This window comes from Oryctolagus cuniculus, chromosome 1, assembly GCF_964237555.1.
Source record: "Oryctolagus cuniculus chromosome 1, mOryCun1.1, whole genome shotgun sequence".
NCBI classification, from domain to species: Eukaryota; Metazoa; Chordata; class Mammalia; order Lagomorpha; family Leporidae; genus Oryctolagus; species Oryctolagus cuniculus.
In genome coordinates, this window is record NC_091432.1 from 68420197 (window position 1) to 68445284 (window position 25088).

Genomic DNA, 25088 nt, shown 5'->3' on the forward strand with positions numbered 1-25088 from the left:
AAAAAACAGAACTAAACTGTCTTAGAATACATATGAATATGGTGAAAGACAAGTAAGAGAGTGATTTCACCAAAAGTCAGGATATTGGTTACCTGTTATGGAGACTAAAATAAGAAGGAATGGCAAGACAGACCAGGTCCTGGATACTAGCAGTGTTCCATTTCTTTTTTGAGTGCTAGATACATGTGAATCTATAAATTATTCTTTAAACAGTACAAATAGTTTAGGCCCATTTCTATACTTTAATTTTTAAAAAAGTGTTAAGAACAACAAATAAACATCAAAGTATATGGTGGTGAAGGGTCCCTCCTTTTGACAACTTACTCTCAAATGGTTCAGGAAGAACCTTTTTTTTAATAATTTCATATAAAAAATAGAAAAAACCAGAAGGAAATAAAGGAGGGGAGAAAGAAAGGCAGACTCCAAGAATATTTTCATCTCCTTTTATTGAAGGAAACAGAAACTTGTGCTGCAGAGGCAATGACACCTCAGAGCATGACAAGGTAGTCAGTGGGCTGACGTGACAAGCCACAGTGCTGGCCAGGTGTCCTACTATAGAGAGAGGACCAAATCCACAAAGAAAGCAGGAGGTAGCAAACATCCTCAACACCAGTGTAAGCATTTCCATTTGCAGAGAGCTTGGCCATGCATCTTAAAATCAGGGGCCACCAAATCCATCCAAAACTACCATGTAGTCTCAGATTTGGAGACCTGTTCCTCTGACCCAAAGACTTAGGCCATCAGAAGATCTGAGTTAATCTTTCAGCTCCTTATCCCGGATGGAAAAAGAAGCTGTGTTCTTAAAACATCACGGAAGTATAGCCGGCCAGGTACTAATGCCCAGCCTTGCTCTAAAAGTACCTACTTTTTTTTTTTTCCTGCCTTCTCCCAATGCTCTCACTCACCATGTGCCCTACGAAACCTCTGAGTTATAAACAAGGACAGAATGGGGGCAGCAGCCTAGGGGATGCAGGGAAACAAAAGCTGCTACATAGCCAAGACCATTTCACAAGAAATAGCATGGGGAACATTACTGGGTCAAGGTCCTCCCAAACAGCAGCTAGAAGCACACAAATAAAAATGTGGTAGTTCTTCCACAGCAGAATCAGCTGTGCTAAAGTCATGGTCCAGAAAGCTGAGCCACTTCGTGTCCCTGGCAGATTATCAAACCCCATGGCATTCCCAACTGTTCCAGTTTTCAAGTACATTGAGGTGACTGGGCAGTCTAGTCACATAAAGGCAAGCACTAAAGAAATCTCAACTAATAATAAATTGGTAATGTTATCAAAACATAACTTTATATATTCAAAAACTGGTTGCAGGGTGGGGGAGTGGGGATAGTGGTAGAGATTTTATAATGTAGAAATAGTGGTCCAAAGGTTTATTCAGATAAACCCTTGATCATAAACCACCCTCATATCTACACATAGGAGGGAATTCCTTATTTAAAAACGGCCATCATCCGATCAGGCATCCAGTCGCAGTTCTCCTCAATGCTGGACACGTGATTTCCCAGGATTAAAGTCTTGAGAGCGCTAGATCAGGAAATGGGAGAAGCAAGGCCAGGAGAGGAGGTCATCAGGGGCTAGAATTTCTGAAATGAGCATTAACTTCACAGAAGGCTTGGCACAATGAGGCTAGGGTGAGCGTGGCTTTAGTGATTGTTCTTGGTTGCCTCCTTTGCTGCAGCGATCAGTGGAGTGAGGCTGGAGAGGGGCTTGGCAATCTTCAGGAATTGATGCTTGAGTGGAGAAAAAGAACAAGAGACACATGACTATTTAGCATTCTTCTTTAGAACCACTACAAAACATAGGGCATACATGTGTGTGTAAGACACTACCTGAAGAACTGCAGGTCATCCCCAAATTGAAGGAAATCAAAGATAGCAAACCACTTTGGAAAACTCTTTGGCGGTCTATCTACAGATAAACATACTTACTTTATATCCAATTCCAGTCCTAGGCACATTCAAGTCAATAGCTGGAATGTTGCCCAAGATCCAAGAGAACAGAAGAAGAAATAGTGTTATGATCATTTAACACATTTAACAGGGTTGGCATTTGGCCTAGAGGTTAAGACATGGCTCAGTAAATCCACATTCCTTATCAGAGGGCCTGGGTTCGAGTTCCAATTTCATTCCTGATTCCAGCATCCTGCCATCCCTGGGAAGCAGCAGGTAATGTCTCAAGTAGGAAGGTCTCTGCCACCCACACTGAAGACTTGGACTGAGTTCTCGACTCCTGGCTTTGGCCCACTGCACAGGACCATTGTGGACATCTGGGGAGGGATCCAGGGATAGGATTTCTCTGTCAATCTCTCTCCCCAATCTCCCCCCTCCTCTCTATGCCTCTCAAATAAGTAAAAAATAAAAATATTTTTAGAAGTTACACAGCAATAAAAACAAATAGATAATTTATATGCTGAGTACAGGGCAAATCCCATAGATTAGTTGATTGATATAAGAAGACAATAATTCATATTGCATGATTCCATTTCTAATTAAGAAAGACTAATTATGGTGATAATCAGAATAATAATGGGGAAGGTAATGACTCAGTATGACCAAGTGGTACACTGTAATATTCTATCTCAGGAGCACTGTTCCAGGAATTTGTTATTCTAATTAATCTAACAAGGATTTCAATAGTGGTCTTTAGGTTGGCACCGTGGCTCACTAGGCTAATCCTCCGCCTGCGGCGCCAGCACCCTGGGTTCTAGTCCTGGTTGGGGCGCCGGTTCTGTCCCGGTTGCTCCTTTTCCAGTCCAGCTCTCTGCTGTGGCCTGGGAAGGCAGTGGAGGATGGCCCAAGTGCTTGGGCTCTGCACCCGCATGGGAGACCAGGAGGAAGCACCTGGCTCCTGGCTTCAGATCCGCGCAGCATGCTGGCCGTGGCGGCCATTTGGGGGGTGAACCAACGGAAGGAAGACCTTTCTCTCTGTCTCTCTCTCTCACTGTCTAACTCTGCCTGTCGAATATATATATATGTGTGTGTGTGTATATATATATATATATATATATATATATATATATACATAGAGAGAGAGAGAGAGTGGTCTTTTCCCTGATCACTTTCCCTGGGTTGAACTTTGGGACATACTCAACTTTTACAGTAGATTTAGGAGAAAACACCATATGAACACTGCATCTACATTTTCAGTAAAACTGTTAAAGAAAATTAATTCTTTGTGTAACTTTTTTTTTTTTTAGATTTAGTGGTAAAAAAGCTTTGTCTCTTGAGGATGTGGCGTATTTCATTCATTTGATAAGAAATAGGAGGGGCTTTAAAAAGTTTATGAAACTCTGCAGTATTTTTAAATTTCATTTTTCCATGACCTTTTTTTTGTTTTAATTTTTATTTGAAAGAAATACAGAGACAGCTCCCATTTGTGGTTTCACTTCCCCAAATGCTCCCAAAGCTCCCAGGCAAGGACAAAGCTGGGAGCTAGACACTCAATTCAGGTGTCCCATAAGTGAGTGGTAGTAACCCAGTCATGTCAGCCATCACCATTGCCTCCTAAGGTCTGCATTATCAGGAAGCTAGAGTCAGGACCTGGGGCTGGGGCTTAACTCAGGCACTCTGATGTTTTAAATATGGCATCTTAACCAGTGTCTTAAATACAATACCAAGTGCTCACCCTACCACAAACTTTTTGAAGACCCCTTCCTTCCAATACAGGAACTGACATACTTTTTTTCCCCCCACTGTCCTGGCTATAGGACAGAAACTTGATGCTTAAGCAGTTAGGTCAGATGGTAGGTACATCTGATTCTCTTCCCACACTTGTAGTTTCCTTTATTAGTCATACTATATATGAGAGTATTTTAAAAAATTCATGGAAAATAGAACTAAAAGATAAGTTTATTCTGATGCAAAAAGTTTTTGAAATCCTTGCATAAAAAGGATCTCAAAAAGTCCATGAAAAATTGTATTATAAAAAGGAAAACATGGATTTCAAAGTCTTTTCTAGTAAAATAAATTTTATCTTAATTCTATTGTCCACAAACTTTTTTAAAAAAGATTTATTTAGTTATTTGAAAGTTAGAGTTACACAGAGAGAGGAGAGGCAGAGAGAGAGGTCTTCCATCTGCTGGTTTATTCCTCAGATGGCTGCAACAGCTGGAGCTGTGCTGATCTAAAGCCAGGTGCCAGGAGCTTCCCACATGGGTGCAGGGGGCCCAAGGACTTGGACCATCTTCTACTGCTTTCTCAGGGCATAGCAGAGAGCTGGATCAGAAGTGCAGCAGCTGGGACTTGAACCAGCGCGCACATGGGATGCCGGCACTACAGGCAGCAGCTATGCCACAGTGCCGGCCCCTGTTCACAAACTTTTTTTTTTTTTTTTTTTTTTTTTACAGGCAGAGTGGACAGTGAGAGAGAGAGACAGACAGAAAGGTCTTCCTTTGCCATTGGTTCACCCTCCAATGGCCGCTGTGGCCAGTGCACTGCAGCCAGCGCACGGCGCTGATCCAATGGCAGGAGCCAGGTACTCATCCTGGTCTCCCATGGGGTGCAGGACCCAAGTACTTGGGCCATCCTCCACTGCACTCCCAGGCCACAGCAGAGAGCTGGCCTGGAAGAGGGGCAACCAGGACAGAATCCAGCGCCCCGACCGGGACTAGAACCCGGTGTGCCGGCGCTGCAAGGCGGAGGATTAGCCTAGTGAGCCGCCGCGCCGGCCTGATTTGACTTCTTTTATGACAGAGTATAGAGAGGTATTAAAAACAGGAAGTTATTATTAATATAAAAGATCTCCATTAAATTATGAAAATATGAATTCCAATTTATCATCCTGTGTTTTTCTGTCCATAAATGTGTTCTCACAGGAAAAAGATATGAAACCTTCATGATGTAAGATTTTAAGTATGGACTGGTGTACCACAGAGCGTTAAACAGCCATTTGCAATTTTGGCATCCCATATCAGAGTGCTGGTTTTAGCTCCAAATGTTCTGCTTCCAATTAAACTTCCTACTAATGGTCTGGGAAGACCACAGAAGATGGTCCAAGTAATGGGGGCCCTGCCACCTCTGTATGAGAACAGGATCGGATTCCTGGTTCCTGGGTTCAGTGTGGTCCAGTTGTGGTGCTGTTGTACCAATTTGGGGAGTCAACCAATGGACGGAAGATCTGTCTCTCTCTCCCTAGCTGTTGTACTGCCTTTCAAATGAATAAATAAATCTTTAAAAAAAAGATTTTAAGAGTCATGGTTCTGAATCTTTACAATAAACACTAGAATCAGGCCGGTGCCGCGGCTCACTAGACTAATCTTCCACCTGCGGCGCCGGCACCCCAGGTTCTAGTCCCGGTCGGGGCGCCGGATTCTGTCCCGGTTGCTCCTCTTCCGGTCCAGCTCTCTGCTGTGGCCCAGGAAGGCAGTGGAGGATGGCCCAAGTGCTTGGGCCCTGCACCCGAATAGGAGACCAGGAGGAAGCACCTGGCTCCTGGCTTCAGATCGGCGCAGCATGCCAGCTGTAGCGGCTATTGGGGGGTGAACCAATGGAAAAGGAAGACCTTTCTCTCTGTCTCTCTCTCTCTAACTCAGCTTGTCCAAAAAAAAAAAAAAAGTTAAAAAAAATATACACTAGAATCAGTGTTCTCAGACCACATGTTTCTTTAACTCCCCTGAGTTGAAAGAATAGCTCCCAACTAGGAGGTCTCAGTTTCCATCTCTGAATAAAGAAAAATACAAGCCCTAACAGCCTTCCAGTTGTGACAGTCTCTGAGTTTATAATAGTGGCCAAGAGCACACACACTTGAGGGCCAGACATAGGTTGAAATCCTGTATCCACTACATTTCAGCAATATAATCAAGGGAAGTTACAAAATACTTGAAAATTCTGTTTCTACACCTAAAAAATGGGAATAATAGAACATATAACTCACAGGACTGCTGTGCAGAATAGATAAAAAATTATATATGGTGAGGCTGGCATTGTGGCATAGCCAGTAAAGCCACCACATACAATGCTGGCATCCCATACAGTGTCAGGAAGAGTCCAAGCTGCTCCACTGCTGATCCAGCTCTCTGCTACGGCCTGTGAAAGCAGTGGAGGATGGCCCAAGTGCTTGGGTCTCCTCACCCCATCGGGAGACCTAGAAGAAACTCCTGGCTCCTGGTGTCAACCTGGCTCAGCCGTGGCCATTTGAAGAGTGAAACAATGGGAGGAAGACCTCTCTTTGTCTCTCCCTCTCTCTCTCTCTGTAACTACCTTTCAGATAAATAAAATGAATCTTTAAAAATATTATATATGAAATGCTTAGTGCCTAAAATATGGTGAAGATCCAATACAATGTATCTATTAGTAGTTATATTAGCATGTCAGGAAGAAAACTGTAGCATACACTGACCTCTCAATAAAAGTAATTTGATCAAAAGTTAAGAACTCAACATTTGGGCCAGATAGACATAGGTTTGGTTCAACTCTACCATCTATCTATCTGTTTAGTGGAGTGTATTTCCACAAAAATCACTACAATGTAAAACTGGAGAACTATGAATAGATCAATGTACTCAATCCATGCCTGTATCTTTGTGACACTGTGCCACTGTGGGAGGAACTGAGTAATATATGGAAGCTTTCTGTATTGTTTCTTACAATTGTATGAAGATATAAAATTATCTCAATTAAACTAAACTTTCAATAAAAATGTCTAAAAAAGAGAATTTGATATTGAATTACACCTATCTTCACAGCTATAACAACATACTATTGGCACATTTCTAAAAACCTAGGGTTTTCAGAACACAACTACTTTTAAAGACTAATTCTTTATTATACTGTCTGTAATAAGGGTTTTTTTTTTTTAATCCCAAAGGATCCTAGAAACTAATGGGATACACTTAGCAGAATCCATTTCTGTTATCTAATAGGCCAGTGCTCTATAATCAGTAACTTCAATTACAAAGAGATACTAATTATGTTCCAGAGAATGAAAGGCTACTGTAGGTAAATTCTTTAAGCAGCTCCATTCTACCCAATAAATATTCCCTGAGTACCTATTCTGAGTCTTGTCCCAGGTACAAGAAGAAAGAGAGTTTGAATAAAAAAGAATTTATAATCCACTGGGAAAGGCGGAGAAGTAGAGATATTCATAACTGGCTTTAACACAAGGCAGTACACGAAGTACTCCCCTGCCCTGCCCAGTCACTCCTGGGCCTCATAATACAAAAGGAACTGAGAGTATATGCCTGCAGGTCAATCACTACCATAAAGTTGTATGTGACATGTGCAATAAAATCACCAGGGAGCAATGTAGTAAAACAATCTTAGTAATAAGAAATTGTACTGGGAACACAAAACTTAGATACAAATTAAATATTAAATGTGGTCCTCTAAAGACAGTTTCTGAAATCATACAAAATAATTATGCTGCAGTTCAGGATTAGGCAGGTTGGTGTTTAAAAGGCTTGGTAAATTTTTGGTTTCGCTACAACCCTCCAAACAAGTAGAACATCTTTGCCATGATCTGAGAGGTTTCCAGTGGAAAAAAGAAAAAAACAGTAAAGACTTCAGAAATCACAGTCACTAACTGGGATCTAAACCCAGTTTCCTTTGTTGAGAATTATTTCATTAGCACTTATTCTGTAAAATATAACTTGTGTAATATTTACATGTCAGAGCTGCTTCTCACCAATGCTCAAGCAAATCCTGTCAGACTAATTCATGCAAAACAAAGGAAATGTCAAAGAAAGATACAGGCAAAGTTCAACAAGGAGCTCAGAAAGTAGGTTTGAAGAAGCTACGAGGATGTGTAGAGTTTTAATGAGCTGAGCAAGAGGCTAATGGAAACATGAGCAAAGGCCCCGGAATGAAGGATAGGGAGCTAGGATTACAGCAAGTGTGGTAAATGGTAGGACAAAAGCATAGTTCTTTATACACAAAAATGAAGCACAAAAGGCTAGATTTACTGACGCCTTGAATTTGGTGCGTCCCTGCAGAGACACTTACCTGTAGCAGCTCTTTTGCTGAACCTCTCTTCTCCACATCCATCTCGAGACAGCGGTTCAGAAAGTCCCGGAAAATAGCCGACAGCTTCTCTGGGTTCTGAAGCTCTGGGGTTCCATTGGTGGCAATGAGGTACAAGGCCTGGAATACAAACGGAAAATCATCTTGGGCTCAAGTTGGGATTCACTCTTGGTACCCACATGCAGACAACATGCTTAGGGTGACACTATTGATAACCCCAGTCTTATTTCCATCATACCCCATGATCATCATCTTCACATCTCTGGAAAGCCATTCTAAGTCTGAGACAAGGATGTAGGGTCAGGGAGTAAAGCTTAAATCAAAAGGTAAGAAACCACAAAAGGTACACTGAAGCATTTTCTAACAATCAGAAATTACAAGAGTGACATGGGCAGATAAAGATCTGGTAGGTCATTATGAGAAGCTGGCTTTATTCTGCAGAGTTGGTTCATCATGAGAGGATTTTGAGCTGAGGAGTAACATGATCTGCTTTATGTTTTCATTAGATCATGTTAGCTGTTTCATGGAAAAGAGACTGTGAGAGACTGTTGTAACAGTCAGTGAAGTGGTGACTTAGACTATATTGGTAGGAGTGGAAGTGTGCAGTAGCTGAACTCAGGAAATACCTGAAAGTAATAGCTGACAAGATGAACAGGGTATCAAAGAAACAAGAATCAACAATGGTTGCAAGGTTTTGGTTCCAAATCGCTGGGGGAAAAAAAACAGTTGCCAAATACTGAGATGGTAAAGAATATGGAAGAACGTAATAACAAACTGATTTTAAAGGTGTTAATTTGAAGTTTTTATTAGACATTCAAGTGTAGATGTTGACCACAGCTGAGCACAGAAGTCTGGTGTTCAAGGGTGAGAAGTCAGGACTATTTGAAGAAATGTATTAGTAGATAGATTGTAACAGGCATTTAAAATCAGCAATGGATGAGATCACTCACTTAGAAAGTAAGTGCAGTTAAAGAAAAAAGAGATTTGAGTACTGAGATGGGAGTTATTCCATTGTTCACAGGTTGGGGGAGAGAGCAAAACTAGCAGCAGTCTTCCTAGGATGACAAAACGGAGAGAAGTGTGTCTTGGAGGCCAAAGGAGGCTTACGGAAAGGTTCAAACAAGACTGAAAAACGAACACTGATTTACAATCAAGGGAGGATTTTTTTTAAAAGATAATCTTTGTGTGCTAATGGGAATAATCTAACAGAGAGGTAGAAGATGGTTACGTACAAGGAGAAGTGACAGCTGCAAAACCGATGTCCTTAAGTATATAATTGTGTTGGATCCAGTATGAAGTAAAGGGCATTCATTTGATAAAGCACAAATGGTTTACCATCGTAATATGTGAAGGAAAGCAGAATAAAGCAATGTAGATGAAAGTAGATTGATAATTTTGCTTGTGGAAAAATGTGAATCTTATTCTGATTGCTTTTACTTACTTACTCTAACCTCCCATCCAGTGCAGGTTTTCCCGATGCATCATTAACTGGTAGGTGGTCATCTACTCTTATCTCACAGTCTATTTTCCATAAAAGCAGTCAAAATGACCCAACCAAAACACATCAGATCATGTTACTGCTCAGCTCAAAATCCTTCAATGATGTCTCAACTCTGCAGAATAGAAGTTAAGTTCTCACACTGCCCACTAGGTTTTTACCTGCTAATTCTCTGACTTTATCACTATCCATCCTTCTCACTCATTTCAAGGACACTAGTCTCCTTAAGACTTTTTCTAGTCCTTTATATATTTGACACCTACAAAAGCTTTGCATGAGATTACTCTCGTGGTTCATTCTTCAGTTACTTCCTTCAGGTTTCTATTGAAATAACTTATAGGGGTCAGCGCTATGGCACAGCAGGTAAAACCGCTGCCTGCAGTGCCGGCATCCCATATGGGCACCAGTTCGAGTCCCAGCTGTTCCACTTCTGATCCAGCTCTCTGCTGTGGCCTGGGAAAACAGCAGAAGATAGCCCAAGTTCTTGGGCCCTTGCACCCATGTGGGAGACCCAGAAGAAGCTCCTAGCTCCTGGCTCCTGGCTTCAGATCAGCGCAGCTCCAGCTGTTGTGGCCAACTGGGGAGTGAAGCAGCAGATGGAAGACCTCTCTCTCTCTCTCTTTCTCTCTGCCTCTCCTTCTCTCTGTGTAACTATGACTTTCAAATAAAATAAATAAATCTTTAAAAAAAAAACTTAGAGAGCTTCCTTCTATCTCTCCTCCCCAGCTTTTCTCTATTCTCTCTTAACTCCCTTATTCCATTTTTGTTCATGGCACTTACCATCTATAACCAGAAATTGTTTTATTATGTTATGTGTATGAAGAACACCTTCATACACATAACAGAAACTCAAATAATTACTGAATAAATGAATGAGTGAGCTCTAATATTCTTTTCCTTTGAGCATTTATAATTTAAGTTAAACAGTGCCAAGTTTATTCAGAAGAGACACATCAGGTAGAAGCATAGAGAATAGCCTGAGCACCATTTCCTGGGACTAGAGACAATAACCAAAATAACTGAACTAGGACTGGTAACTCACTCTTAGAGGGTTTTCATTGAGGTATGGAGGCTCCCCTTCAATCATTTCAATCGCCATGATGCCCAGGGACCAGATGTCAACCTTGGGCCCATAGGCCTTCCGTGTCACAACCTCCGGTGCCATCCAGTATGGGGTTCCCACCATGGTGCTCCGTTTGCTCTGCTCTGGAGTTATTTGTGCACAGAATCCAAAATCAGCTAGGAAAAAAAAAATCAGAAAGCATATATTTAGGGTACTCTTTAAGTGTTGACTGTGTGTCTATCCCTAGGTGTCTAGCTTTGCCTGGCTCCCAGTTCTGCAATCTCTTGGCTTTACAAAATGCGAGTCAGTTGATTGCTATGTCTAACTCTTAGGTGAGTCTCTGTTCAACCTTGAAGAGAAGAAGAATATAAGAAACATCCCTTCTAGCCTCCTATCTATCCTCAAACTAGAGGGACTAGGCAATAATGTCCAAGCTGCCCATTTTGGCCTTGACTGTGTGGCCCAATTCTGCTTTGATCTTGAAAATTATTCTTACATTCTGGAATCTAGGGTCGTTTGCCTATACCCCAGGCATGAGTCTCTGACTTAAAGTCATTCACCTACAACTAAGCATGGTCCAACTTTGATCAGTTCTTCACCATTTGCCCAGGTGAGAGGGTGCTAACAATCTTTCCATAAACTGCTCATCCATTTGTGACATGCCTGTGTGGCTGGACTAGTAAAACAAATGTTCTGTCTGCAGTTCCTTTCATATTACGTTGACATTAGACATTTATTTAAATTAGGAGGCCGTTGATAGTTAGGACTACGTAGTCTTACTTCTTCATATTTCCAAAGGGTCCAGCATGTAACAGATACTCAAGAAAAGTCTGCTAGATGAATAATTATATAAAGATATTTTTCTACTTATCCATTACATATCTCTTATACTATGCTGAAAACTCCCTGAAGGGAGGTAAAATGCAAGATCAATGTCCATCACAGGACCTAGAATACAGTAGGCATGCAACCTTTTTTTTTTTTTTTTTTTTTTTGGCTAACCATATAAATGAATGGAAAAATAATGAAAAGGCACTCTATGGTATAATTGAGAAATATAAAAAGACTGCATAGCCATAATAATAAAAACCCTTTGCTAAGTGTTATGGTTAGCATGATTATCATCCAACAGGAAACAGACCCAAAAGGGGGAGAAATTTTATCACTTCTAAGAGTCCTACTTACTTAGCTTGACAGAGCCATCCATTCCCAATAGAATATTGTCACTCTTGATGTCTCTGTGTATGACCTGGTTCGAATGCAGAAACTCCAGAGCCTGCAAACACTATTTAAGTGGTGTGGGTAGAGGGAGAAAGAAAGGACATGTAATACAGAAGACTTAAGAGAAAATCAACTAATTTAAGCTCCTCATTTTAAGAAGTAAGGCACCAACTAATAAAAGGACTTGGCCTACATCAGTGGCAACACCAGGTCTAGAACCAAGTCTGCCATCTGCTAGCCATGTACCCTTTTACACCACACTGCTTTTCACCTTTTACTAATTTCTTAACAAGGAGATCTTCTAATTTATTATGATACAACTTTTGCTTTGTTTTTGTGGCACATTAGATTTTTAATAAATGACTACCCAAGAAAAATTACTAAAGAAGAAAGGAGGAAAATAACAAATAAGAGTCACATCTGGGAAAGTAGACACAGGGAAGTGGCATCAGAAGCACTGAGTTGGTAGGATAATCTCCTTTTGGCAAGGAAATTATGCTATGTTGGATATGCTGAATTTGACACACCTATGAAACATATGGAGATGAATTTCCAGTAGGCATTGAACTTATACATCTTAAAATAAACATTTATAAGTCATTTTTTGCTTAAGTTACAGCAGTGGCTGAAACTGGTAAAGGAGACAGGAAAAGAACCTTGGAAAACTTCTAGGCTTTCCAAGCAGAATGAGTAACAAGGAGACAGAATGCTATAATTAAAATGCCTGGATCTGCTACCTAACCAACCATATCATTCTGGACAAACCACTTCTGGTGTGTTGTTTTCCTATCTTTAAAAGAAGATGTAATGTTAACTTTTCTACTAAATCCAATAGTTTGAGTCCACCAACCTAAAACTAAACTCTTAAGAGATTTCTGTTAATTAAAAAACATTAAAGATACAACCAAATAGGAAAATACTATTTAAATGACCCTAAATCAATACTATACTTTTTTAAAACATTCCAATGGCTAAATTAAAGAACAAACAAGGGGCCAGCACTGTGGCTTAGCAGGTAAAGCTGCCGTCTGGAGTACCTGCATCCCATAAGGGAGCCAGTTTTAGTACTGGCTGCTTTTCTTCCAATCCAGCTCTCTACTATGGCCTGGGAAAGCAGTGAAAGATGGCCCATATCCTCGGGCCCCTGCACCCACATACAGAGACCTGAAAGAAGCTCCTGGCTCCTGGCTTCAGATCAGCCCAGCTCCAGCTGTTGCAGCCATTTGGGGAGTGAACCAGCAGATGAAAGACCTCTCTCTCTCTGCAACTCTTTCAAATAAATAAATCTTTTTAAAAAAACACACTCTTTTTAAAAAAACACACAAATGAATATTGAACTGTCCTTTCCCTGAAAATTTAAGAGGATGACCCTGAAAACCTGGAACTTTCATAATTTACTGGTGAGAATGTAAAACAGTAAGCCACTTTAGAAAACAGTTTGGCAGTTTTCTTAAAATGTTAAGGACAGAGTTGCCCTATGACCAACAATTCCACTTGTAGGTATATACCCAAGAGAAATGAGAACATATATCTACACAAAAGCTGGTATATGAATGTTTGTAGTAGCATTTCCCATTAAAAGCCAAAATAAAAAAGGAAATAACCCAAATATTTACAAATGGATCAACACAATGGAATATTATTTGTTAATAAAAGGAATGAAGTACTGATACATTCCACAACACAGATGAACCTTCAAAACATTATGCCAAGTGAAAGAAGCCAGTCACAACTGAACATGTATTATGTGATTCCATTTATATGAAATGTTCAGAACAGGCAAACTAGGGCTGAGAGAGTCAGGCACCAGGACATCAGGACATACTGTTAACAGGTATAGAGTTTCCTTTATGGGTGATAAAAAGATCTAAAATTCATTATGAGGATGGTTGTACAACTCTACAAATATACCAATAACCAGTTAATTATATACTTCAAATGAATGAACTATATGGTATGTGAACTGTATCTCAAAGTTTTTTTAAAAAATGGAAGATGACATCTATTAGAACTTAGGAATGGTAATACTGCCTCTATTTATGCAACATTTAAAATTTCTCCAAGCACTTTTTGATTCATATAGCATCCCATAGGCACATACAGTATGAATCTTCCAGTTTCCAGATGAATAATTTGAGGCAAATTATCTTCTCAAGTACACATATGCATGTATTTTTTACCACTGACAGTGGAGATGAATAAAATCTTAGACATTATAATGGTTTATGGCCCTCCAAAGGACCATAGTATATAAACAGACACACAATCTATCTGTAGAATTAAAATCTCATGGGCTGGTGCTGTAGCACAATGAGTTAAAGCCCTAGCCTGCAGTGCTGGCATCCCATATGGGCACTGGTTTGAGTCAGCTGCTCCACTTCCAATCCAGCTCTCTGTTAATGTGCCTGGGAAAGCACCAGAGGATGGCTCAAGTTCTTAGGCCCCTGCCTCCAAGAACTGCATCCATGGGAAACCCAGAAGAAGCTATTGACTCCTGGCTTCAGATTGGCTCAGCTCTGGCCATATGGCCATTTGGGGAGTGAACCAGTAGATGGAAGACCATCCTCTTTCTTTCTCTCTCTACTTCTCTCTATAACTGTATCAAATAAATAAAATAAATCTGAAAAAAATTAAAATCTCATAGGGAAAATTAGGAAAAAATATTTTTGTTCAAAGATGTTATTTATTTTATTTGGGAGTTAGAGTTACAGACAAGTGAGAGAGAGAGAGATAGAGAGAGAAAGAGACAGAGAGAGAAAGGTCTTGCTTCCGTTGGTTTACTCCCCAAATGGCCGCAATGGCCAGAGCTGCACTGATCCAAAGCCAGGAGCCAGGCGCTTCTTCCTGGTCTCCCACATGCGTGCAGGGGCCCAAGTACTTGGGCCATCTTCTACTGCTTTCCCAGGCCATAGCAGAGAGCTGGACTGGAAGAGGGGCAGCCAGGACTAGAACCGGCGCCCATATGGGATGCTGGTGCTGCAGGTGCAGGATTAACTTACTGCACCATGGCACTGGTCCCAGGAAAAAATATCTTAAAAGCCTCCTCATGAGCTAATAATAATAATAATAGACTGAAAAATACTGTATTAGTGGTTGAAAAAGAAGAGAAAATGAGAACTCCTAAGAAACCTAGCTTGGTATTAATTTCATTAAGCTGCCAAGTTGCCTTCTACATCCCAAAGTTGTTAATGCAAAAGTGAACATACTTTATAGGGCTGTATTAGTTTCACATTATTTTATTTTTTCCATAACTGATTAAATATACAACTATGTAAATCTATATGTATGCCTTTAGATCTTGCACTATCAAATCCCAATTACATTATTATACTCATCCCCATGAAAGTTTAAACATGAACAAATCTTCTAATCTTTCCTTAATTTCTTAATTTTTCTATTACTAAGTCATCACAGAGGTCTGGTCTATCATCACTAAAACACGCAGTGTCACTTGCTCGCGTCCCCTTCATCTTCTTGCCCTAATGGAAATGTAAAAACCTGGCTGTCTCCTAACGACGCTGCTTCTCAGGACGCCTTCTGAAGGACTTTACTTTTTCTCATATGCCAGTGTATTACAGACTCCAGAAATTTAAAAGCAATGAGGAGACACAAGAGTATCTTTTTTGGCTTGGTTTTCTTTATGCTTTGCCTAGAAACATTTTACCCCTAGATTTTTGCTGACTTGCTTTTAAACACCATTCAGACGCTCACTCAAAGCTACAGTGAAATCTTCTGAGACCACCCTGTTCAAAATACTACGTTCACTGTCACTACTCTTACTCTGTTTTTACCTCCTCCACAGCACATAAAGCAGGAAAAGAAGGCAAAAGTGTATATTCACATAAAAGAGAAAGGAAAACGTTATAGCGTGTTTATAGCAGTTACCTTCAATGATGGAAATTACGGGTGATTTTTTAAAATATATACTTTCTGGAAACTTCTCATTTTCTACAATGAGCAGAATAAAGTTACTTTTAAGGAAAAAGTAATGGTGAAAGAAACTGTAAAATAGAGACTTAATACAGGAATGGAGGGATTGTCAGTACTTATTTCTCCCACTTCACAGAGCAAGGATGAGTTCTCACTGGTGTAGAACTTCAGGAGACAGGGATATAAAGGCCACTTCCTGCGTAAGGTTGCTTGGCTCTTGGCCTTACCTCACGGCACACAGCTGCAATCTGGCCTTCATCCATACAGGTTTCTGTCACCACATCTGTCAAGGAGCCTCCAGCCAAGTATTCCATGACGACCCACAGCTCATCCCCCACAAGATAACTTCAAAAGTACAAATAAAGAGCAACAAAGAAGAGTTAGAGTGTAGAGTTTCAAAGCCGAAGTATATTCACAGCATAAAACTGCATCTCAATCAGCTCTGGAGGAGTAGAGGGTTCCTGGAGAAAACAAGTACATGTTTTGTGGAGCCCCAAAGAGCAGAACTAAGATGACTAGGTTAAAGATACAATAAATTCATATTTCACCAGAGCACAAAGGAATCCTTTCTAAAATTAAAAGGACCAGCAGGATTCCCACACTCTAGAAGCAGCCAAACAGGGAGCATTCAAACATTTGACAAGGCTGGGGTCAGAGTCCATGTTACCAACCTAAGAGAGAGCCTTCTAAACTTCCAAGAGCTCTACTGGATCTGCGATCCATGAGATCAAGTGCTGGTTTTTGTTAAAAACTATCCACAGAGTCTAGCACAGCAGATAGCGAAAAATCAATGAGTAAAAATAACAGATAACTGTGAATATTAAATAAATGATTATAAAATTGCTTTAAAAGCTGTAAAGTATTGTACACATAGTCATTATGCTGGCAATGACCTCCACTTCGAGGGCTCATGATTCTAACCTCTTCTGGTAAGCCCAGGCTGTTGCTTAGTAATGTATCTCAGGAGAGATTATGCACTGATGTGAGGAGGTTGATCACTCAGCTCTGTCATGCAATAAATGAAGAGATCACTTGGTCTGTCTGGTCAGTGTTTGCTCACCTGTAGAATAACAAACAAAAACCAGACTATCCCAGAGCCCTACAGACTCCTCTGCTAGCCTTGGATAAAGAAAGTAGATTGGTAGGGGCAACATTGTGGCATAGTGGGTAAAACTGCCACCCGTGATGTCAGCATCCCATATGGGTACCAGTTCTTCTCCTGGTTGCTCCACTTCCTACCCAGCTCCCTGTTAATAGTCTGGGAAAAGTAGTGAAAGATGGCCTACGTGTTTGGGTCCCTGCTATCCATATGAGAGCCCGGAAAAAGCGCCTGCCTTCTGGCTTCAGCCTACCCCAACCCTGGACGGTTGCAGCCATCTGGGAAGTGAATCAGTGGGCGGAAGATCTTCTCTCTGTCTTTCCCTACTGCTTTCTGTGACTCTGACCTTTAAAATTAAAAAATATATATATTTTAAAAAAGCAGCTAGGTTCAAAAAGACAGTTTTTGGATTGGCTTGAGCTGTGTGGTATGTCATCTTCACTCTGAGACTGGATCTACTGCTGTGCAGACAAGCAGACTGTTGAAAGATTTAACAAATAGCTTTAAGCAAAGGGTAAGATTAGAATTCTATTCTCTTGACTACTAGTCAAGTGCTCTTTCCATAAAACCTGGAATTCTTTGTAATTAAAAGGCTTTTAATTTTTTAATATCAATGAAGAATAACCATTGCAGACAATATCTTCTTTCAACAATCTCTTTTGAAAGAGAAGACTATGGGGATTTAGACTGCTGTGGTCTGAATGTGTCCTCCACAATTTACAGGTCGAAAACCTAATCACTGATGTGATAATCTTAGGGGAGGTGGGGCCTTTGGGAGATGGTTAGATCATCAGAGCAGAGCCTTATAAAACAGGCCACAAGAGAGTTGCCTTGCTTGCCCCTTCTATCATGTGAGGACACAGCAAAAAGACACCATCTATGAACCAGAAAGTGTGCCAGCAGCAGACACAAATCTGTCAGGACCTTGATCTTGTGGACTACCCAGCTTCTAGAACTGTGAGAAATAAATGTGTGTTGTTTGTAAGCTACCTAGCCTCTGGAATTCTATTATAGTGGCCTGAATGTACGAAGTCATGGACCAAAAGAGAGTTTGAGGGCAAACCCTGAGCCTTATTTACTTCTGATTCCATAACATAAACCTCTAGAAATATCAGTTCAGGTATGACCAACAATCAAATCTTTAAGTCTTTTAACATTTAATTCCTTCAACAACATGGCTCTGCTTTTTACTGTTTAGATGCCTCCACTGATAGGGCACTCACTGTCCTATGACACAGGCCACACGCTTCACAGCTTTCATTTTACCTGTCCTGGACCAAAATCTACTACCCCATCACCTTCGGTTGATTTGCAAGCTTTGTTCTCTATGTACTAAGTTCTTAAACAAGTTGGAAAGTTGTTCAAAAATGTTCAGAGCAACTAACTGAGCACCTAAAAGGAAATGTGTAGAGGTAAAATTGACACTACGAGAAAGAATGACTTGATCAGCCCTTATCCTGACTGTTGAGGAGCAACTTACTATTTTATTCTTTTTAGTATTTTCTTTTTCTACATAATACCATTGGTTGAACTCTTTAATTAACACGCAGTTATTCTTACGTGTTTAAATTCAACTGAAAACTGATCCCTGTTAAAAATAAGAGTGGGAATAAGAGAGGGAGGAGATGTACAGTTTGGCACATGCTCACTTGGACTTACCCCTAATGGTAAGGCTAAAACCTGCCATGGGACTCCAAACCCCATTAAATTGGCAGGTACCAAAGCCATCATACTAGTTAAAGTGATCAGTTTAAGTTCATAATTGATCATAAAGATAGGATTAAATGTCAAACAGATCACATAAATTAGACCAGTATCTGCTAATAATAATTGACAGAATTAAAAAGGAAAGAATGATCCAACATGAGAAGTGAGATACAAAGCAGACTCATAGAATGGCAGATGGCCTACACAGCATTCGGGCCTCAGAATCAGCCCATAAGGCATTCAAATCTGGCAAAAAAGCCAATGAGTTTCTCAGGCATGGAAAGCCAAGACATTCTGGCAAAAAATGACCTAAATGAAAGATCTCTGTGAGTGAGATCCTAATGGAAAGAAAGGGCCATCAAAGAAGGAGGTACCTTTCTCTGAAGGGAGGACAGAACTTCCACTTTGATCATGGCCTTGTCTAAATAAGATCAGAGTTTGTGAACTCAAGAGGCTTCCACAGCCTTGGCAGCGCATGACAAGAGCCTCGTGTGATCACTGACGCCATAAGTAAGAGTGTCAATTGTTAAATAAACAACTGGAGTCACTGTACACTTACTCCCCATGCAGGATCTCTGTCCTTAATGTATTGTACTATGAGAATTAACGGTAAAACTAGTAGTCTTCAAACAGTACTTTATGCTTTGTGTGTCTGTGTGGGTGCAAACTGTTGAAATCTTTACTTAGTATATACTAAGTTGATCTTCTGTATATAAAGATAATTAAAAATGAATCTTGATGAAGAATGGGGTGGGAGAGGGAGTAGGAGATGAGATGGTTTGCAGGTGGGAGGATTCGTTATGGGGGGAAAAAGCCACTATATTCCAAAAGCTGTATCTATGAAATTTATATTTATTAAATAAAAGTTTTCTTAAAAAAAAAAACATTCAGAGGATTCTTCAGTGCCACTCAGGACCCCCAAGGAGGGGAGAAAACCACCTCTAAAAAAAACAGCTTATTCTCTATAGCTACCAACATAATGCGTTGGGAAGGTCAAAACTCCTTTCCTTTTTTAAAGAAACCTGAAAATTACCAATGTTTTAGATATAGAACCAGAGAGTACCCTTTTGAAATCTACCAACAATAGGGACAGTTAACTGGTAATGTAATATAAGTAGTAAAGAGTCCAACATTTTTTCCACTATCACCTTTACCTATGACATCTCTGAAACCTGGGCAAGTAGCTTAATTTTTTCTTTCAGGTATTGAGAAAATAGCATGCTATGACAGAAAGAATATGGATGTTGGTGCTAGGAATATTGAAACTCAAGGCACTGGTTTGCTACTTACTGACTTACTGGTTTTGGACAAGTAATTAACATATGTGAACCTCAGCTTCCTCATCTGTAAAATATGAATAAACCCCACCTCACAATGCGAGACGATTCATGAAAGCTGGTACAGAGTAAAGCACAACAGAAAGGCTAGCTACAACCACTGTGACTATACTGAAGAATCAATTTTGGCATGAGTTGTGATAAAACAGGAGCTGATAAATACAGCTAAAACATTCTGCATTTCCAGTTAAATGCAAAATTATGTAATTAAGATCAGAGATTTTTAGCTGACCACAAACTTACTAGGAGTCACAAATGAAATAGACATCCTAAAAACCAAAACAAGAATGAAATCATTAAATTCTGTTGAGTTGGGGCCAGAGTTGTGTTACAATAGGTTGTCACAACTTGTGATATCACAGAGCAAGTTTAAGCTGCTCTACTTCCCGTCCAGCTTCCTGCTGGGAAGGCAGTAGATAACGGCCCAAGTACTTAAGCCCTTGCTACCCATGTGGGAGACCAGGATGGAGTTCTTGGCTACGGCATTCAGTCTGGTCCAGTCCTGGCTATTGTGGCCATTTAGAGAATGAACAAGCAATGGAAGATCACTCAATCTGTCTATGTCTCTCTGTCTTTTCTGCCTTTCAAATAAACTATGAAATAAGTCTTTTTAAAAAAAATGTGTTGATAGGGTCAGTGCTATGGTGCAGCAGGTTAAAGCCCTGGCCTACAGTGCCAAAATCCCATATGGGTGCCAATTCGAGTTCCGGCTGCCCCACTTCTGATCCAGCTCCCTGCTAATGCTCCTGGGAAAGCAGCAGAGGATGGCCCAAGTTCTTGGGAACTTGCACCCACATGGGAGACCCATAGGAAGTTCCTGGCTCCTGGCTTTGGATTGGCTCAACTCTGGCAGTTGAGGCCATCTGAAGAGTGAACCAGTGGATAGACAACCTTTCTCTCTGTCTGTCTCTCTCTGCCTCTCTCTGTGAACTCTGTCTTTCAAATAAATAAGATAGCTCTTTAAAAAAAAAAAAGTTTAAAAAATGTATTGAGGCCAGCGCTGCGCCTCACTTGGTTAATCCTCCGCCTGCGGCACTGGCACTCCAGGTTCTAGTCCTAGATGCTCCTCTTCCAGTCCAACTGTCTGCTGTGGCCCAGGAAGGCAGTGGAGGATGGCCCAAGTGCTTGGGCCCTGCACCCACATGGAAGACCAGGAGGGGGCACCTGGCTCCTGGCTTCGGATCGGCGCAGCAAGCTGGCTGCAGTGGCCATTTGAGGGGTTGAAGCAACGGAAGGAAGACCTTTCTCTCTCTCTCTCTCTCTCTCTCTCTCTCTCTCACTAACTCTGCCTGTCAAAAAAAAAAAAAAAAAAAAACAGTAGTGACTTTGGGAAAAGGAAGAAGAATCCCACTCTCTCCACTGTGGTCAGATTTTAAATGAAACATCTACTGAGCATCACATTTTATGAGGTTACAGACAATTGATAAGTAATTCAGGAGGTTGCATGATAAAGGAAAGGTTTGGGATACAGAATGAGTTAAGCACCTGGATATTTGATCTGGTTATTAGGTAGATCAGTTGAAGGGCTCCTGAGGTAGAAAAAAACAGTAACAGGATCAACTGTAAGAAACTACAGGGTAGGGTTCAGCTTAGCCTAGGAAGTATTTTAAAGCAATCCGAGGTACCTGGCCTTATACAGGGCTGGATTTAGGGAGCTTGGCATCACAAGACTCTTAAATGGAAGCAGTTTTGAACGCTGGTATTTTCATCTCCTCAGACAGCTCTGCCACCCATCATCCCCTAATGCTCTATCCTCCTGACAGGACCCACCATTGCATACCTGTCCAAGTAGTTCACAATATTTGGGTTCTTGTTTTCCCTCATGACCAGGATCTCATTAATAATCAGCTCTTTCTTTGGCTGCTGCTGCAGGTTCATCTGCTTAATGGCCACCTGAAATCAGAGTACAATGAATGTGCAACCGGAGTCATTTAACATTTTTAAGTACCTACTAAGCACCAGAATCTTAAGCACTAAGGAAACAAAGATGAATACTATAGAGTCTTAGTTCTTGGGTAGTTCACAATTTATCAGTGTAGGCAGGTGATTCTAAAAGTGAAGTCCTCAAACCAGCAACAACATCACCTGGGAACTCACTGGAAATAAATATTTTCAGGCCCCATCTAAAACCTATTAAATCAGAAACTCTTATGTTTATTATGTTTTAATGAGACCTCTAGGTTACATATGCCAAAATTTAAGGACCAAACTTTGATACAGAAAAACACTTGTGAAAAAGCAACTAAGATACCCATGTTTATGTGTGAAAAAGGTCTTTAAAAAACTTTGTCTATAGACATAATTACAAATTACATAATACAAATATAAGCTATAGTTTAGTTTCAAAGGCACTGCATCCGTTTCTCTTATGTAACATGTTCTCAAATTTGTTATTTTATTTCACTTAACTTATCCTATACATGTAGACAGATTAATTTTCCCCACAGTACATATGTGGCAATTTGTTTCCTTCTTCAAAAACATAAATTGCATCTGATTACCTATCGATATTCCTTAGTCCAATACTTAAAATTCCCACGATCTGCACTTTGCTAATTTCCCACTGTGTTCCCTCGTATCCTCTATGTTCCCCTACCCTTAGTCAGAGTCTTTCCATGTGGAATATCCTGCATCATTTCTACATATTCACAAGCAACTTTTTTGCATCAGATTTGTATTCTCAAAACAAATATGCTTTTCTCCTTCCTTAAGGCTCTATAAAGATCATATTTACACCTCTCTTACAGAACTTACAACATGCTGTCTTATATGAAGATTGGTTGGGTGTGTGTGTGCACATGTGTACATATGTATCTCAATGTTTGAAAGCTTCATTGAAAGCCCAAAGTCCCCGGTGCTAAACACACGGACTGAACACAGTTGTGATCAACAAATGTTAGAGGAAAGGAGGAAGGAGAAAGAAAAGTCAGTGGGTTGGTAAGCAATTTGGTTTTAAATAACAACTATCAGCCATATGCTACTGTGTCCCATAGGAATATACTTTAAATTGTTTGCTAGGTATTCATTCTCTAGAGATATTTTCCCTTTTTCTTGTGTAGTGGACAAGAACAAGAACATCTACTAGAACTAAACTGTCTTTCAAGAAGCATCAATAAGTATAAAGAGGGACTCTTATCGTGGTATAGCAAGTAAAGCTGCAGTCTGCAATGCCAGCATCCCATAAGGATGCTGGTTTATGCCCCAGCTGCTCCAATTCCAATACAGCTTTCTGTTAATGGCCTAGGAAAACAAGTGAAAAATGGCCCAAGTGCTCGGGCCCCTGTCACCCATGTGTGAGACCAGGAAGAAGCTCCTAGCTTTGGCCTGGCCCAGCCCTGGCCGCTGCAGCCATCTAGGGAGTGAACCAGCAGATGGAAGCTAGCTCTCTTTCTTTCTCTCTCTCTTTCCTCTCTCTCTCTCTCTTTGCCTCTCTCTATCTCTTTGTAACTCAAACTTTCAAACAAAGATAAATCTTAAAAATAAAAAAGAATAAAGGAACAAATGATTCAAGATTTTGTGGGAAAAACTCTTGACTAGCATTTCCTCGAGTCAGTTATTGGCAGTCTTCTGCAGAGATGCAGTTCACCATTAAGAAGAGAAATTACTCTTTTAAACATCACAATCATGTCCACTCCCTATCACAGGTGGGGAAATATTGCTCTGGAGTGAGTTTTCTATTAGTTCAGCTTCTGATCTGGTTGCAGTTTTCTTCAACAGTTAAAGATTAGCTTTTCTTTCCTAGTATATAAAATGTCTAAAGACATTATAGCAAGTTCTTATAATTCATATTAAGGACTGGCACCGGAAGGCCTTTGAAGGTCCTTGGGCCACAATGGAGGAAAGGTTAACAAAGAGGCTGGGGCAGAATACTGGAGTTTTTTTTCCATAGCTACTACCTATGGCCCAGGCTAAATGTCCTTCACCGGTAATCAAGTTAAAGCACAGGACTCCTATAACAGAAAAACAACTGGGCTTGAACTCTGAGGACCTAAGCTCTAGGTATGACTGTCAATGACTGACTTTGACCAAACAGAAACTCTCTGAGCCTTAATCTTTTTTTTTTCTTTTTTTGACAGGCAGAGTGGACAGTGAGAGAGAGACAGAGAGAAAGGTCTTCCTTTGCCGTTGGTTCACCCCACAATGGCCACCGCGGCCGGTGCGCTGCACCCAGCACACCGCACTGATCCAAAGGCAGGAGCCAGGTGCTTATCCTGGTCTTCTATGGGGTGCAGGGCCCAAGGACTTGGGCCATTCTCCAGAGAGCTGGCCTGGAAGAGGGGCAACCGGGACAGAATCTGGCGCCCCGACCTGGACTAGAACCCGGTGTGCCGGTGCCGCAGGCGGAGGATTAGCCTATTGAGCCACGGCACCAGCCCTTAATCTTTTTTTTTTTTTTTTAAGATTTTATTTATTCATTTGAGAAGTAGAGTTACAGACAGAGAGAAGGAGAGACAGAGACAACAGTCTTCCATCCTCTGGTTCACTCTCTAAATGGCCACAACAGCCAGAGCGGGGCCAATCGGAAGCCAGGAGCCAGGAGCCAGGAGCTTCCTCCAGGTCTCCCACGCAGGTACAAAGCCCCAAGGACTTGGGCCATCCTCTACTGCTTTCCCAGGCCATTGCAGAGAGCTGGACCAGAGTGGAGTAGCTGGGACTCAAACCAGGATTCAAACCAGCGCCCATATGGGATGCTGGTGCCGCAGGCAGAGGCTTAGCCCACTATGCCATAACACCAGCCCCAAGTCTTAATCTTTTCGTAAGTACATGAGGATAATCTCAACATGAATCCCCCTCACCTAAGAATCGTTTTGAGTATTAAGTGAGATTGGGGCCAATGTGTTACTCACTTATAAAGTAAAAATATGCAAACTAAAGAAAGAAAACAATAAAAATAGTAAAAATAACATTCAACAAATACCAGGTGGAGCTGGCATTGTGGTGTAGCATGTTAAGCCTCCACTTGTGATGCTGGCATCCCATATGGGTGACAGTTAGAGTCCCAGCTGCTCCACTTCCGATCCAGCTCCCTGACAGTGGCCTGGGAAAAGCAGTGGAAGATGGCCCAAGTGCTCCAGGCTCCATTACAGCCTGACTCAGCTGTGCCATTGTGGCCATTTGGAGAGTGAACCAACGGAAGAAGATCTCTCTATTTCTATCTCTCTTCCTAACTCTGCCTTTCAAATAACTAATAAATAAATAAATAAATCTTTAAAAAGAAAAAAAGTACCAGGCACAGATTAGTAAGAATGACAATGGGGGCCTGCCTT

General features: G+C 40.9%; 1 protein-coding gene across 5 annotated transcripts in view; it reads right to left on the reverse strand.

The window, feature by feature from the left end:
* Positions 1 to 429: 429 nt before the first annotated feature.
* Positions 430 to 25088, reverse strand: part of PAK1 (p21 (RAC1) activated kinase 1) — a 192908-nt gene continuing 168249 nt past the window's right edge. For all 5 annotated transcript variants that reach the window (XM_051850720.2, XM_051850728.2, XM_070075855.1 and 2 more), the window contains exons 10-15: positions 21602 to 21714; positions 15906 to 16023; positions 11713 to 11812; positions 10507 to 10703; positions 7949 to 8086; positions 430 to 1741 (exon numbers count right to left, since the gene is read on the reverse strand). In XM_051850720.2, the coding sequence (XP_051706680.1) occupies positions 1655 to 1741; positions 7949 to 8086; positions 10507 to 10703; positions 11713 to 11812; positions 15906 to 16023; positions 21602 to 21714 (753 nt within the window). In that variant the 3' untranslated portion in view covers positions 430 to 1654. The remainder of the gene's footprint in view (positions 1742 to 7948; positions 8087 to 10506; positions 10704 to 11712; positions 11813 to 15905; positions 16024 to 21601; positions 21715 to 25088) is intronic.